We start from the raw sequence: 16,763 nt of genomic DNA, 5'->3' as shown, positions 1-16,763 counted from the left end.
GGGGCTATGTCAGGGGTCGTAAACCAGTAAGGCCTCACTGAGAAAGTGATGTTTTAACAGACACCAATATGAGGCAACCACAGTAAGATGCTAGAGACAGGCAGAGGTCAGGGCTCCAAGAACCTCTGCCCCACTGAGGTTCATCTTTATAGAACTGAACTTCAGCGTCACTGCAGAGCCAGTGTGAAAGCAAATCCACCTGGACATTCCTGCTCCTCCTATGCGGTTCTTCCCCCTCTGCCCTCTTACCCCCAATTTACCAAGGAACAAAAGCTTTTCATGATTTATTTGAGACAGAGAGAAAACATGTATCTGCTCAGAGCTTTTCCTGACACTGGATGGCAGGCAAGGAAAAGCTCAAGGGAATAGCTGGGCAGTTAAGCTTTTGCTTTTCAATTTTTGTTCCACTCAGCCAAAAAAATTAAAGAGTGAAATAATTTTTTTATGACACATACTGGTTTACTTGTCAAAGGCAACAAATATCTGCAACCTTGCATTCTCTACACCCCCACCCCATATGCACAAACTGCCTGCACTTTGCCACAAGCTGATCATGTCAGGGACATTCAAGAGACAGAAAGTTTGCTGACACTTTTGCTGCTGCAGGCTGGGCAGGTTCATATTATAGGTTAAAATTTTTTAAAAGCCACATAGCTGAAGAAGGGCTTCTGCTGTCCATCAGGAGAGCAATTGTGGGCCCTGGCTAAGGAATTCGGGGTAGTAATAATCCAAGTTATGCTGACATTACACCTGCCAGGCATCCCTCAGCCATCCACTGGGATGGAGTAGGGGGATGAAACCAAGGAAAGAGCATACAGGTAAGATGCTACAGTCACTGAGGGCTTGAAAGACCTGGGTTTCAATTGCAGGTGCTCTGGTTACCATCTCAGAACTCGCTCAAGCTACTAAGCTCCCTTACATAGCATTCTTCCTATGTAAAGTAAGGATGTCTTCAGTCATTCATCAGAAATTCATTCAACTCCTATTACGATCCATTTGCTGAGCTAGATGAAAACATGAAGCTCTCTCTCCATTCAGTGGAACACACAAGCTAATAAAGACAAGACTTTTCAATAAGAAAAAATACTCCACAGTCGTTACAGCTTTAGAATAACACTCTCAGTTCTACAACATACTTGTTCTTACACCTTGGATAAGTTATTCAAGCTCTCTAAACCTCAGTTTCCTCAACTGTAATATGGGATTTCTCTTATCAGGAGAATTCAAAGAAGCACAGCTGTAGTTCATTCGTTTTCACTGCTACACAAAATTCCACTAAAATTTTAAAGCCATTCTCCTGTCAATAACCAGTTGCTATTTCTGCACTTTGCCCATTACAAGCAATGTTTCTATGAGCATGCTGTCACGTGCATCTTCTTGTATATCCTTGGAATGCTGCTGGAAGAGATTCTTCTAGAACATATACTTAAGGATTTAAAATGCTCAGCTAAAGGGTGAATGAACGTTCATCTTTTCCAACTATTTCCAAGCGTTTTCAAAGATTCCGATTCCTTTAGAAACAATTAAGGCTGAGCTGGGGATAAAAAAAAGAAAAAAAATCCTGGAAGACTACACAAACCATGAACAATTTTTTAATGGCATCTATGTTCATATAGATTTAAATCAAGGTGGGAACTAAAAGACAGAAAATTCAGGACAGAGTTCTCTCCCAGTGGAGGAAGGCACAGCCCAGGGAGAATGAGGAGGGAAAAGTCGGCAGACTCCACAAGGCTCTGGCTCTCAAGTCAATGCTGTGTTCTTTTTGTGTGCTTTCGCTTCTTTGCATAATTTTTTTCAAAATATTGAATATTCCACTGACAAGAATAAGACTGTTTACCGTTTGAGCCACAAGGGAATCCCTTGAAAAGAATTAAGTATTTTTAAAAGCAGTTAGCATTGCCTGTATCTGATAGACATAGCTAAAGTTCCCAGTAACTGGCAGTTATTGCTGTAAAATGTGAAGAGAGTAGAAACAGATGACAAGACTGTTTCTAGACGACAACCCAGGACTGCAGGAAATGGAGGTGCTCAGCGGAGAGTTGGGTGAGGAGGCTGCTCAGATACCAGAACCACAAGGACTCTGGGCTCTAAGAGGGCAGGATCCCCAGTACCAAGAACACTGCCTCACAGAAGGTGCCAAAAGCATTATGTGATAGATGAAAGGAAAAGTCTGTCTTACAGATGACAGTCTTAAACAATATTCTGCGGGGGAGAATGAGAAAAGATGGCCAGGAACAGAGTAAGAAACACCAATTTCAGGGCAGGCAGAGAAGCTCCCAAAGGTGACTGAGAAGAAAAGGTAAGGAAGGCAGAGATGTCCAAGAGCTGCTCGCTTCCACCCCATCCCGTCTGTTTGCTTTTCATGATACTAATTTATTTAGAGGTTCTGAGCTGGCTCTTTTATAGAATGATCATGCTCTGAATCTGTCCAATTGTTTATCCATGATTAGCTTTTTAACAAGGTATGTTGTATACATCTGAGTTATATTGGAGGGGGGGAATATCAAATTATTCCATTTTTGGTAAGTTCAATCATTCAGTGACAGTCAAATATCCCTACTGAAAAGGTAAAATTTTTCCTTTGTTATTCTAAGTGATCTGAGGGTGATACTTGTAGACTCAGAACATCCTGTTCTCCTAGAAACTTCTGCTGACTTTTCACAAACCTTGAAGATTGTTGCCTGAATCCGTTATTATGACGAGATTGAAAACTGGTTTCTATCATTCCTTCTACCTTTTCTAGCTGACATTCTTCTATGAAGACATTCTCTTGTCTTCATCCTCCCTTTTTATCTATATTTTTAATAGTACTAGCAACTCTTGAATTTGGTTTGCTTTCAAAAGTGTTTTCATCTATTACTGTTATTCTTATTGATATCCAAATTGTGGAATTTAGAAGTGCCACCAAGTCAGCTCTCGTGTCCTTTTTTCCCCTCCTTAACATTTCCTTGTTAGTCTGAGTACTCCCTTGCTTTTTGCCGGCAAGGTATCAACTCACTTTTCCCTGTGCCTAATTTGAAATCAGTCATTTCCCCAAGGAGGCTTGGTCCCTTTTAGAGGGCAGTGATACTCAGAAACAAGATAAGCTCATTAATATTGGGGCTCATTCTTTGCCACCTACAGAGGATTTCTACTTTTGTTATGTGAGGTTGGACAAGGCTTGAGCAAGTTTATAGCTACGAGGGTGTCACAACTTCAAGAGAACTTCTGCAAGTTTACACCTTGAAAAAAAATAGTCTAAAGACAGAGACAGATCTTGAATACAAAAGAGGAAAGCAATAATGTATGGATAAAGATTAGAAGTCAGGGAAGGCTGCCTTAAAAAAAAAACACACACACACAGTATGGAGTAAAATAAAGCTGGTCCTTGTCCAAGCAGGTCATGAAAATGAAATGCAATTCATGGTACAGATGGAAAGGAACACTTCTAATTATCAGATTTGGTACAGTTCAGACAACTATATCTGAGGCAGTGATGAAATGGCAACTATTAGCTCCCATAACGTATGGCAAGATATAAGATAGCTCTCTCAAAGCATGTAAGACTGATTCATATTGAAATCCATATGAAAAGTGAAATAACCACTAAAGGATTCTTTAAAGAGGACATTTACATTCAACAACGGATCCCACTGAGAAGGGCCTAGGACTCAAAAAGAAAAGGTCTTCTGTTCCATATGCACTCTGAGCACCACCTTTAAGCTGCCTGAAAATGTATCTTTCCCATTTAAGTCCTATTCATTTTCAAGTGAATTATAGTTGCTCCATTGTCATATATTGTGTTTAACAAAATACAAATTCATTTAAAGAATTTTCCCAATTCATAACAATACATTTTATTGACTCGAAATTTACTGATTTCCAACAGGCAGGAAGTACCTTAATTTTAGGCTTTAAAGTGTATGAGAATCACTTCTCTGTAGTATTTCCATTTCCACTTAGAGTCCTGGATATTTATATTCTTTTCCTTTGGATATGTAAGCCTGAATCTTGAACAAACATAAAGGTGATTGATATTCATCTAAAACATGAAAGCAGTTGGTTTCTCAGAATTAAAAATCTGTTCCCCAGCCCCCTAGCAAAGGGGCATGTGTTAAGGCCTTAAGCCCCAAGATCTGAAGATCTGAGTACAGCACACGCCTGACTGAGAAACACCGTCTCAGTGAAGCAAAAAGAGGTCAGAGATTCATTTCCTTGTCTGGCCCGCAGGGAACAGAAACACATATTCCAAAACGATGCTGCAGAAGAACAGGCTGCAGGCAGAAGCACGGGGGTGGCAGGGAGAGGGAGAGTCAGGAATCATAACATCTCCATTTAATTCCAGAGAAGGAATCAGTCCCCAGAACTCTGGAGACAGGAGTTTCATAGCTTTCCATCACTCTCATCAAAGACGCAGGACTGCGTGGACTGCCAGTAGGAGCATGAAATGCTTTGGACTTCACCCTTACTCCCTCAGAGTGAAGGGAAACCCTCACTTACTTAGAGTGCCACTTTCCATTACTAGAACCCGGAGGCCACAGAAGCACAGCCTTCCCCCAGCGACCCCAAGGCAAAACACTGCTGGGCCAGACTCCCCAGAGAGGTGCGGAGCACTCGGAAACGGATCTAAGGTGTCTCCTGCAGCCCTGCATCAGTGCAGAACCACCAACTCACATCGATCTGGGGAAGTAGGGCACATGTGGGGCCCAGCCCAGGGGAAGTCCTGGCCCGAGTCCCAGCGACGTCTGATCCGATTCTGCTGTCAGCTGAGTCACTTACTCTCTGAACCCCCACTGGCCCCTCTGAGTCACACACTGCCGGGCACCAGGTCTTACAGGAATAGAAACCCTATGTGGTAGCAACTACTACCTCTCCTTTTAGATGTAAACACAGAAACCGGGAGACACTCTGCAAATAGGGCAGATTCCTTACCATCTGAGCTACCCCAGGAGGCCCCAAATAATCGACTACCACAGCTATTAAGAAATTGAGCCATATTTTTAACCAAGGTCCACTGCATCCATTTAATCATTATGCTCCACTGCCTGCCCATTATTCCAACAGGACAGTAAAGAAAACCTACTTCACATTCCAAGACCTAAACATATGAATCACATATTGCTGCTGAGTTACTCAATGCATAAAGTTTAGCATCAGTCACAGAGTTGATTACATTCTATTCCTGTATCAAAATGTTAAGAAATACAACTATTATTAAGGGGCTATTTCATGTCTTAAACCATGGGAGCTGCTGGCACCTAGTGGATAGAGCCAAAGATGCAGCCTTCTATGATGCACCAGACCACTCACCCACAAAGAACTGCAACTCAAAAAAATGTTGACAGTACCACAGATGAGAAATCCTGGGCAACCCCAAGACTGTAGGTGAAAAATCCCCCCAAATCCATCCTGACAAACCAAATGCAGTTACTGACACAGAGGCGGTGGCGGGAGGGCATTTTTGTGGCCCCAGAAGGGCCTGTGCAGCACCTCACCTCTTCCCCCAGCTCCTAATTATCTGCCTGCATCACCCAAAGATGTGAAGACAGACCCAGGTTCGAGGAGATGGCACTCTTGCACATAGCTGCGAGTTTGGCTAAATGTATTTTAAGGGAAGTGGTTGGAATTAAATAAAAAGTAGGTCTGCATGTTATCAGTCTACCTGTTATTACATGGAATCAAAGAAGAGCTGTTTGTGGCAGAAACTCACAGATGTTTAGTCTTCGTGATTTTGAGAGTCTATAAACAGGAGGACCCAGGAAGGGGGCCTGAAGGTGTAAGGACAGAGCTGAGCTGATGCTTTGGTGGAAGAGGAAGTTCTGAGGTGTCTGCAATTCAGCCTATGAAGAACATGCAGGTGTTTCCAATGTGAGAATGAATTAGCACTGCTCGTCAATTGAAGGTCCATAAGATCCTGATCCTGGAAAAGATTGAAGGCAGGAGGAGAAGAGGACAACAGAGGATGAGATGGTTGGATGGCATCACCGATGCAATGGACATGAGTTTGAGTAGGCTCTGAAAGCTGGTGATGGACAGGGAAGCCTGGAGTGCTGCAGTCCATGGGGTTAGAAAGAGTCAGACACGACTGAGTGACTGAACTGATAATCAAAGCTATGGTTTTTCCAGTAGTCCTGTATAGATCTGAGAGTGGGACCATAAAGAAGACTGAGCACCAAAGAATTGATGCTTTTCAACTGTGGTGATGGAGAAGACTCTTGAGAGTCCCTTCGACAGCATGGTGGTCAAAACAGTCAATTCTAAAGGAGGTCAACCCTGAAAACTCATTGAAAGGACTGATGAGGAAGCTCCAGTACTTTGGCCACCTGATGCAAACACTGACTCATTGGAAAAGGTCCTGATGCTGAGAAAGGCTGAAGGCAAAAGGAGAAGGCGGCAGCAGAAGATAAGATAGTTGGATAGCATCACTGATTGATTCAATGGACGTGAATTTGGGCAAACTCTGGGATACAGTGAAGGACAGGGAAGCCTGGAGTGCTGCAGTCCATGGGGTTGCAAAGAGTTGGACACAACTTAGTGACTGAACAACAAACAACTCAGAGACAACAACATCCGCCCATTTATAAGTGAAAGCACGTTTCTCACTGGCGTACGTTCTGACTGAAGATGAAGTCAATGAGTCATGGTGGCCAGGAGTTTGAGGAATCAAGTTAGACCTCATGCGCATATAGAGAAAGCAGGCTGGAAGGGAGAAACAGCAACCACCAGGGTCCTCCCTCCTCATGCCCAGGATCCCAGCATCCAAACCACAGCAGCAGACTTGGGTTTCCTCCAGCAACAGGGTCTCCACCACCAACTGATTAATGTCATTTGTTTTAATCACTAATAATATACGTGGGTCTGTTTCTAGTCAGAAAGGTGTTCATTTTTAAACACTTTCAGAAACTGGCAAATTAAATAGAGGTTCTGTACGCAGTGGCACCCAGACGCTGATGGAGAGACTGAAGGCATCCACACACCTGGCAGACTTCTTAACCACCAGATCCCACTCTCACACTCACATGTCCACCTCACCTCAAAAAAAAAAAAAATACCTGATAAGTGATTCCTAGAAACAATATTCCAGAACAATGCTGAAGGGCCTGCACACTCACAGACACACACAAAACACGCCTGCCTATCACGCCTGCCTGAATTACTACAGGAGTAGGGAAGACCTCACTGGGAGATGAACACACAAGTTTTAATACTGTCTGACCGTGTATTTATCTGCCCAATTCGCCTTTGATGAGTTACTTAACCATTTTCAGCACCAGCTTCCTCATTTGCAAAATGGTGGTAACAGTAACTGATTAACAAGGCTCTATTATGTTACTCAAGAGCTTGGGCAAGCCACAGGACCCCTGCTGTGCTATCATCTCAGGCGTCCTGGTGAATGTGCCTGGTAGCTCTCTCTGCCTGACACATTCTCCTTCCTCTTTGACTGGCTAAACCTAACTAATTTGTCAACCTTCATTATCACATGACCCAAGAAGACAGCTTTAATACCACCATTCCTGAAGCTGGAAGGTGCTGAGTGGTAGCTCTGCTCCTGTGCCTCCTCCTTCAATGACAGCACCTTGTTGCAACCAAAAGTACCACTGTGTTCTTCCGTCTCCCCCAGATTGGGAACTTGCTGAGTGTTGCCTGTTGCCAATGTATCTCCATGCCTGCTTGCCTGCCTGCTGCCTGCCTGTGCTCTGCTCAAGCATGTCCGACTCTTTGGGATGCCATGGACCCCACCAGGCTCCTCTGTCCATGAGATTTTCCAGGCAACAATACTAGAGTAGGTTGCCATTTCCTCTCCAAAAAATCTTTCCAACCAGGGATCGAACCCACAAATCTCCTGCATTGGCAGGCGGATTCCTTACCACTGAGCCACCTGGGAAGCCCCACTATCTCCATACTGCCTAGAAACATGCTCTGTTGGATTTAGTAAACAAATGAAGGAAAGGAAGATCCAATGTATACAGGAGCTAAAGGCTACAATGTACCTTATGAACAGAGGATTTCAAGCAGTGAAAATCAATACCATCAACTATTACAGGGAAGTCAGGAAACAGAATGACAGAGAGAGGGACAATAAATTTAGAAATGAGGTCCCCGGCAGCCTTTGAGAAGTGTGGTGAGCACTGGACATTAATGCTCATGGGAATGAAGAAAGATAAGGGAGGTACTCACTCCTTCCGGTACAAAAGCAAGCACGATTCCCACTGGCTGAGCCTAGACAAAGTGCAGGCCAGACAGAGGACACAGGGAGGGCAGAGAGGGGTTAGATAGCCGTAGTCGAAGTCTGAGCAGCAGCCAAGCAGGAAATGGAGTAAGAAATGGTTTTCTGAGTCGCAAGGTGGGCAGTCAGTTACACATTAAAGACAGTAACTTCTACAAAGTAAACTGACGAGCCTAAAATGACTTCCTTTTGAACAGGTCTATGACCTAGAAGAAAAAGACACTGTTTACCCACTTCTCAGGAGTCACAGTGTCGGGAAAGAGAGGCAGGACCGAGAGTCAGGAAGAAGAAATTCTTAAATACTCAACAGACCACAGAATAAGACAGGCCAGAAGACTGATCACAGAATTAATACTACTCAAAAGTATAAAATATTTTTAAAATAAAAGTATGCTATTGAATATTTAATAACATAAAACATTATAAAATGCAACTATAAGACTGAATAAGTAGCCCATACATAAATCCTCATTTTAGTCAACCCATTAATTACAACTGCTCTGAAAACCATCTAGGATACTACATATTGGCAAGACAAGGAGAGAAAAGAAAAAGTCACACATTACAGCAAGGGAGATAAAAACAGCAATGCTAAGAAAACAGCCTTAGTAAGTTTGGACATGCGCACAATGATTATACACATCTATAAGAGTCGGGCACGACTGAGTGACTTTGCTTTTGCTTTTCACTTTCATGCATTGGAGAAGGAAATGGCAACCCACTCCAGTATTCTTGCCTGGAGAATCCCAGAGACAGAGGAGCCTAGTGGGCTGCCATCTATGGGGTCGCACAGAGTTGGACATGACTGAAGCGACTTAGCAGCAGCAGCATACTCTTTTTTACTGTTAGAAGAATCATCTAGAAAACAAGTATTTATTGCATATGAAAAGATCCTGGGGCACCTGGAATGAAAGCTTTTGATGTTTGAACTCGAGGAGGAATTTTGAGCCTGTCACTTGCTAAAAACAGAACAAAGAACAGGGAGGAAAATGCTCATCATAGGTGTGCTGTGCGAAGTCTCTCAGTCATGTCCGACTCTGTCCATGGAATTCTCCAGGCAAGAATACTGGAGTAGGTTGCCATGCCCTCCTCTGGGGGATCTTCCCAACCCAGGGACTGAACCCAGGTCTCCTGCACCGCAGACGGATTATTTACCAGCTGAACTACCATTGTCACTTGCTAAGAACAGAACAAAGAACAGTGAGGAAAACGCTCATCATAGGTGGGTGGTGATAAAAGAGTGATTTGAAAGCAATTCATTTTCCATATACATTTTTTCCTAATTATGAACTATTCCAAGTACACAAAAGTACAGAAACTAATGCTGGTAAACACCAATATACCTAATTGCCCAGTATTAATTCACAGTAATGTTTACACATAATTCACAGTAATGTTAGGCACAGTAATGTTTAGTTGTTTCAGAATTTAAGAGATGAACGACCACAAATACAGCTAAAGTCCAACCACCCTACGCCCCACTTCCTTCTCCGAGAGTAAGCACTGTTCTGAAGTAAGACAGTATCATTCTTGCCCAGAACAAGCTCAGTATCACCCTGGATCAAATACAATATTTCACCACAGAGAACTACATCTGCTTGTTTCTAAAGAAAACCTCATGACCTTTTAGGACTATCCTAGGTAAATATAAGATGTTCTTTATCACTGGCTCTCCATAAAATATCTATTTATATTTCCAGACCAGAAAGATGAGATTATTATCATGAAATCTGTAACAAGTAAACTCTCTAAGAAAACTTCTAGATTTCAGGCTCCCTTTAACATAACTTTTACCTACCTGAAGTCCTGACTACAGCAAAAAAAAGTTTTTTTAAACCCTCCTCAAACATTTATTCAAGTTTCCTGTGTACAGAGTCAGAAACTTGCTATTCAAAGAGTACTCTTTGCCTTACCAACATCAACATTACACCCAACTTCAGACTTATGGTATATGAGTCTTAACGTTAGCCGGAGCCCCAGGAAATCTGTACACACATTGAAGTCTCAGGAGGGCTAGCTTAAAGAATTCAAAAAGGTGCCAACCCAGACCAAGGCAGAACTGAACCAATCACATTCTGCGAAACCTATCCTCTCCCTATCAAACAATAAAACTTTCAGGTGTTATTTCGGTAAGTCCATGTATAACTAGACCACTGGTTATCAACCAGGGGCAATCTCGCCCCCTAGAGGACATTTTGGTCACAACTTAGGACGATAAAACTACTGGCACCTAATAGCTAGAAGGCAAGGATGTTGATGTTTAACATCCTACAATGCTGAGGACAACGGTCACAACAAGTCATCTAACTCCAGAAATGTCAATGGTACAAAGGTTTTAAAAACAAAAAAAAAACAGGAAACAAAAGAAAGCCTGCTGATGATTTCCTGGCTAAAAGGGTCAACTGTTTGTTAACTTCAGTAATTTATATGATCTGTTTTGAGCATCTAAATCCATAAAGGGGGGAAAAAAATAATAAACCGGTAACTAAAAACACTTTTTGTTCAACTCTCAAGTAGAGTTTACAAGGTTCTCACCAGAGTTTACATCAAATCTATAATGGTCAATAGCGACAACCAACAAGTTTGGTAAAGCAACAAAAGCATATGTCGAAATATTTCAAGTTATACAAGCTGTATTTAAAGACTAAGTACCCTGCTACCACACATACACTTCAATAAAACATTCTGGCATTTATTTAACATAATTAAATCTTCATTTTTCTACTACAATACAGGATCACTGGTGAAGAAACATCTTGGCCACTTCAAGATGACAAGCGTTCACTGGGCTAAATTACTTCATTGAAAGGAAACCTCATATTGGTCCAAATTTTTAAAAAGGTAATTGAAGAAATACATTTCTTTGCATGAAATGTTCCCTTGGTATCTCTAATTTTCTTGAAGAGATCTCTAGTCTTTCCTATTCTATTGTTTTCCTCTTTATATTGGCTTCTATAATTATTCTATTCAGAAAAAGTTGGCACTCATTAAATAATTTCTGGAAATTCTTCAGCATGTAATTACATATTAAATATTTAATATTTCTCTCTACAATGTACTAGGGCTTCCCTGGTAGCTCAGCTGGTAAAGAATCTACTTGCAATGTAAGAACCTCTGTTCGATTCCTGGGTAGGGAAGATCCCCTGGAGAAGGGACATGCTGCCCACTCCAGTATTTTTGCCTCGAGAATCCCCATGGACAGAGGAGCTTGGCAGGCTGCAGTCCATGGGGTCACAAAGAGTTGGAAATGACTGACCAATTAAGCATGAGATCTGCTTTAAAAAAAAATTTATATTTTAAACTGCAATGAATCCAACAATTAGTGAATACGCAACATGACCCCTGCAACACACTGACTGAGGGGCAGTGTCCCCAGCACTGTGACCACTGGGGGCAGTCTCTTAAGCTCCGTCAAACTGCTCTTAGACTAAGTTGCATCTTAGTTTCAGTGGACAATACCAATTATTTCCTTGATACAGACTCTGCCACAGTAAGCAGTTTACAATAGGAAACATAGACCCTTCGCTCACCATCTAAATATAAAACAGGCCACAGAAGACCTACAAAGAAGCAAGTCAACTACAAATCCATTATGATCAGATCCAAGTGAACAGGGCATCAGATTTCCCTCCAAAGGAAGTCCAAGGACTGGCAAAATCAAATGGCTAGAAATATTTCTAGTTTTGTCATATGCTCATAGGAAGAATACACAGAGGCAAGATATTCTTTTGTGAGCAGTAGCACACAAAGCTTGCAAGTATGATTTTTATTTGCAACGTGACTGAATTTCATATTCCGCATTTCCAAATTTCATCTTTTCACATGTGCTTAAATGTACTGACCTAACCCTTCACTCACTTTGTAAGCACCATATGTGGCACCAGAAAAACAAAGATGAACAAGATACATTCTGTATCCTCAAGGAACCCAGCGTCCTCCACAATCTTTCTTTTCCATGATCCCTGACTAGATGTAAATTTCTTAAGAGGAATTCATGTCTTGTATTCCCAGATTGTATATTCATTTATTTCACAAATATTTTAAATATCTAATGTCCTAAAGTAATGCTAGGAATACAATGGTTTTTTAAAAAAAAAAAAAAAAAAAGACATGATCCCTTTTACCCTGAAAAAGCTTATAATAGTAGAGGAAACAAAAAACAAACACCTGAAGAGACAAGTGCTGTGACAGAAGAAAGGCACGAAACTATGAGCTCACATACAAGGGACCTCATGCTCAATCCACCCCAACCAAGGCTCAAGGTGGCAAAGTGTCCTAAAGAAAGTCACAGCTTTCTTTAGGAAAGAATGATGAAAAGTTAGCCAACCAAGAAGGTAGCGGAAGAGTCTTCCACACAAATCAAAATCTGTGCAAAGATTCAAGGTGAGAGAAGTCATGGAGCCTACAAGGTAGGAGGATTCAGAACAGCAGGAGCTCATTGCTGGAGGCAGAATTAGTCGGGACCAGACCAAGAAGGGGACTTCTGGTAGCTCAGGGTTTAAGAGTTGAAGAACTTTATCCTGAGGGCAAGAATGAAGGGTTAAACAGGATGTTGCCATTACAGATAAGATGGGCAGCAGACATTTTCTTTGATACATCAAATAATCTTTCAAAAAACTCCTCACTCCTCATCTTCCTTGTGCCATAAATCACTATGTCCAACTTCTGTGAAGACTACACAAGATTCCCTAACAAAAGAAGGTTCTGGGTAATACCTAGGACAGTGCTCCTCAATAAAAATATGATGAGAGCCATAGATGTAATTTTAAATTTTCTAGTAGCCATATTCTTTAAAATAAGTAAAATTAGGTGAAATTAAGATTAATAATATATTTTATTGAATGGGATATTTCTAAAATATCATCTCAACATGTAATAAGTATTAAAAATACTGAGATATTTTACATAATTTTTTTATACTAAGTCTGCAAAATTCATTGTGCATTTTACATCACCTTTCAATCTGGAATGGACCCATTTCAAGTCCTCTATAGCCACGCATGGCTATTGTCTACCATATTGGACAATACAGACTAGAATGTACTTTGGGGAACATCTCTCAGAATGTTTAAGGTCCTATCATTTTTGTGTTTACTAATTTATAAAAATATTGCAAATCAGCTTCTAAATGGGAAAAGACACAGAATATCTCAATTTTGAAAGGTACCCATAATCCTATACCAAAAATACCAGGTACATGTGGCCGTGTATGCTTGTAAGACACGGTCCTGTCTAAAATATACATAGCGTGCACTTTGTGTAACAACAGCTCTTAAACCTACTATGAAACAGATGCTGTTTTTACAGCTTTATTACCTCAGAAGCTACATTTAAATGAGTACTCCCAGAACTCAGTTTTACAGGAACCCCTATCATTTCAGGGAAATGCTGGTCTCCATGATCACCTCAGTGCTCAGGCTGGCCCGCTGCTCTCTTATGTTTCTTTCCTGTTACCTGTCTACTCAATTCTTCCCTTTTCTAAAGGAAGGAAGAGAAGGTGAAAAGGAGGAAGGGATGGGTACCTAACGAATACAGCACAAACTTAGCTTCCAGAATTTGCTGGGCTTGGTTATATCTTGCTGGGGTTTATTATATCCTATCCTTGCCTGGAAAATCTCATGGGCAGAGGAGCCTGGTGGGCCACAGTCCATGGGGTCCCAAAGAGTTGGGCAGACTGAGCGACTAACACTTACTCACTTACTTGGTTTTATCTATTGCCCTCTGCTTTTGTTTCTCAGCAAACGACTCAGAGGTCATGAGTGCCCTTTGAGTGATTCTTTCACATCACCTTGCAGGCCACGCCTTAGGAAGTTACCAGACCATGAATGCCACCACCGCCCCACCTGCAGAGGGGTCCTGCCCCTCGAACACCCTCCTCACCAAGCAGATCATCCCCACGCTGTACTTTGTGGTCTTTGTGGCCGGCATCCTGCTCAACGGCATGTCAGGGTGGGTGTTCTTCTACGTGCCTAGCTCCAAGAGCTTCATCGTCTATCTCAAGAATATTGTCATTGCCGACTTCCTGATGAGCCTGACTTTTCCCTTCAAGATCCTGGGGGACTTGGGCCTGGGCCTCTGGCAGGTAAAAGTCTTTGTGTGCAGGGTCTCGGCCGTGCTCTTCTACATCAACATGTACGTCAGCATCGTGTTCTTCGGGCTCATTGGCTTTGACAGATATTATAAAATCGTGAAGCCTCTCTTGACCTCTTTCATCCAGTCCATAAGCTACAGCAAACTCTTGTCAGTGCTGGTGTGGAGCCTCACACTGCTCATCGCCCTTCCCAACATGATCCTGACCAATCGGAGTGTCACAGAGGCCACACGCGTGAAATGTATGGACCTTAAGAGTGACCTGGGCCTCAGGTGGCACAAAGCCTCCAGCTACATCTTTGTGGGCATCTTCTGGATTGTGTTTCTTTCCTTAATCATCTTCTACACTGCTATCACAAAGAAGATCTTTAAGTCCCACCTCAAGTCCAGAAAGAATTCCATATCAGTCAAGAAGAAATCTAGCCGTAATATATTCAGCATTATGTTCGTGTTTTTTATCTGCTTTGTACCTTACCACATTGCCAGAATCCCCTATACACAGAGCCAAACAGAAGCTCATTACAGCTGCCGGTCAAAACAAATCCTGTTTTATGTGAAAGAATTCTCTCTGCTACTGTCAGCTGCAAACGTATGCCTGGACCCCATTATTTATTTCTTTCTATGCCAGCCATTTAGAGAGGTCTTGTGTAAGAAATTGCATATCCCATTAAAAACTCAGCATGACTCAGAAACTTCCAAAACCAAAAGGGAAAATATAATACAAGAAAGCACAGATACTTTGTGAATTCTCACCTCCTTTCAAATAAAGTTCATGCATGCATACTGTAATCTTCAATTCTATAACAAGACAAAATGAATACACGTGTCCACAATAGTATCATCTCTAGGCATTACTATTCAATTTAGTGCAATAATAAAGTTAACAGGTAAGTTTCCATGCATCTTTTGTAACATCAAAGAAAAAAATAATATATTATTTAATCTTATCCCATCAAAATAGAAGGTTTAAAAGTATAATCAGTAGTCTGGTCAGTTCATACAGAACTTTAAACAGCAAATACACAGGAAGCAATACAGACAATTCACAGGTGTGTCTTCTAAAAACAAGGATCAAGTTATACAATTTCTTTCAACAAGGTCATTAAAGACCAATGTAAAAGCAGGCAGAGTTGATATGGACTTAGAAGCCAGTTTGTAGTGAAAAAGTCAAGTTTTCTCTGATTTGAAGAACTGGGTAAGCAGACACTGAGAAAATTACTTAAGAAATCCCCAACTGATTTATTTCATCACATTTCAAAGGAAAGCAGATATAAATTCTGTACACTGCAGCAAAAGTGTAATTTTTCTCTGATAGCATTTTGAGGATAAGGTTAACTTTTAAATTCTTTATATGAAGATTAGCTAAGCCACTTAATGAGACTGGGGTTCTGGTCTTAGAATATGTTTAAGTGAACTCTACAGAGAGAATCTAGGTAGTGGCATGGGTTGCGAGCAACTTCCTGTGCTCAATGGTATGGAAAGAAATATATACAGGCTGACTGGGGAAAAGGCATATGTACACAAACACCCCGCAGGCTGCCAACATACATTATTCTCTAGGAGCAGAAAGAAACAGTTTTCGTAGAAAGCAACTGGACTTCATAAAGAAGAACATCTAAAATTTATGAGTCATAAATTACACACAAAATGAAAACTTACATGTCACATTTTATGAAAAACAAATTTCGTATGTGCAGATATAGGATATGGCGGCTGGCTTTGTGAGTTATCAAAGCTAAATTCTTTGCTATTAACTTGCCTGAAAATATTTAGCCCAACTTTCAAATGTTCTTCTCAAACATTTTTGTATCATATATGTACTAATAAAAAATATTTTTCATAGTGTCAATTTTTCCCTTAATAGTCAAGATACTAAAAAACAGTACCAGATTTCCTCAGTCAAGACATGGGTGGTTTCTTTAGTACACTCGATCACACATGCTAATAAAAGACACAGAAAGAAGGCATAGAAATACCCAGGTAAGAGTTATATAGAGTACTTTTGAAATCCTATTTGCCACTGACTTTTCAAAATAAGTATTTCTATGTTCTAGGACCTCATCAAATTTTAGACAAAAGTGAGAAGGCACATTTTAAACTGAGGAAGATCTGGGAAGGTCTTCACACTCTGTATCCACCTTCTACTCTCTGCTCCCAACTCTGGGTCAAATATTCTCTTCCAAAAAGAACAAATCACAATTCTATCATAAGCATGCCCAGCAAAACTAAGCTTGCTATAGCATTTGTCTGGCTAAATATATTTGCAAAAGAAAGTAGCTTGTTTTTATTCAGTTTCCATTGTTCAGGGCAAATTATTACATATTTAGGTTTAACATGCCCCTACTGCAGCACCAGGAGAAACTGAAAGTATAAAAGAAGATAGGAACCACCAAGTAATGCCTCTGTAACCACTGTGGCTAAGCAAATCGGAAACATGAAAGGCAGTATTTTTCAGGAAAATTTGCAA

At 41.1% G+C, this 16,763-nt stretch overlaps 1 protein-coding gene across 5 annotated transcripts in view; it reads left to right on the top strand.

Moving 5' to 3' along the window:
• The window catches only part of P2RY14 (purinergic receptor P2Y14), a 58,664-nt gene extending 42,519 nt beyond the window's left edge, over window positions 1-16,145 (top strand). For 3 of the 5 annotated variants that reach the window (XM_040234954.1, XM_040234961.1, XM_040234980.1), the window contains 2 exons: window positions 10,942-11,047; window positions 14,002-16,145. In XM_040234954.1, coding sequence (XP_040090888.1) covers window positions 14,028-15,041 — 1,014 coding nt within the window. In that variant the 5' untranslated portion in view covers window positions 10,942-11,047; window positions 14,002-14,027 and the 3' untranslated portion in view covers window positions 15,042-16,145. Of the gene's footprint in view, window positions 1-10,941; window positions 11,048-13,944 lie in introns of all 5 variants that reach the window. The other 2 variants (XM_040234971.1, XM_040234990.1) reach the window with 2 other exon arrangements.
• The last annotated feature ends 618 nt before the right edge of the window (window positions 16,146-16,763 follow it).

The sequence above is a fragment of the Oryx dammah genome, unplaced genomic scaffold (assembly GCF_014754425.2).
Source record: "Oryx dammah isolate SB20612 unplaced genomic scaffold, SCBI_Odam_1.1 HiC_scaffold_2, whole genome shotgun sequence".
NCBI lineage: Eukaryota > Metazoa > Chordata > Mammalia > Artiodactyla > Bovidae > Oryx > Oryx dammah.
The sequence above is the reverse complement of the archived record's forward strand: the minus strand, read 5'-3'. Positions and strand labels throughout refer to the sequence as shown.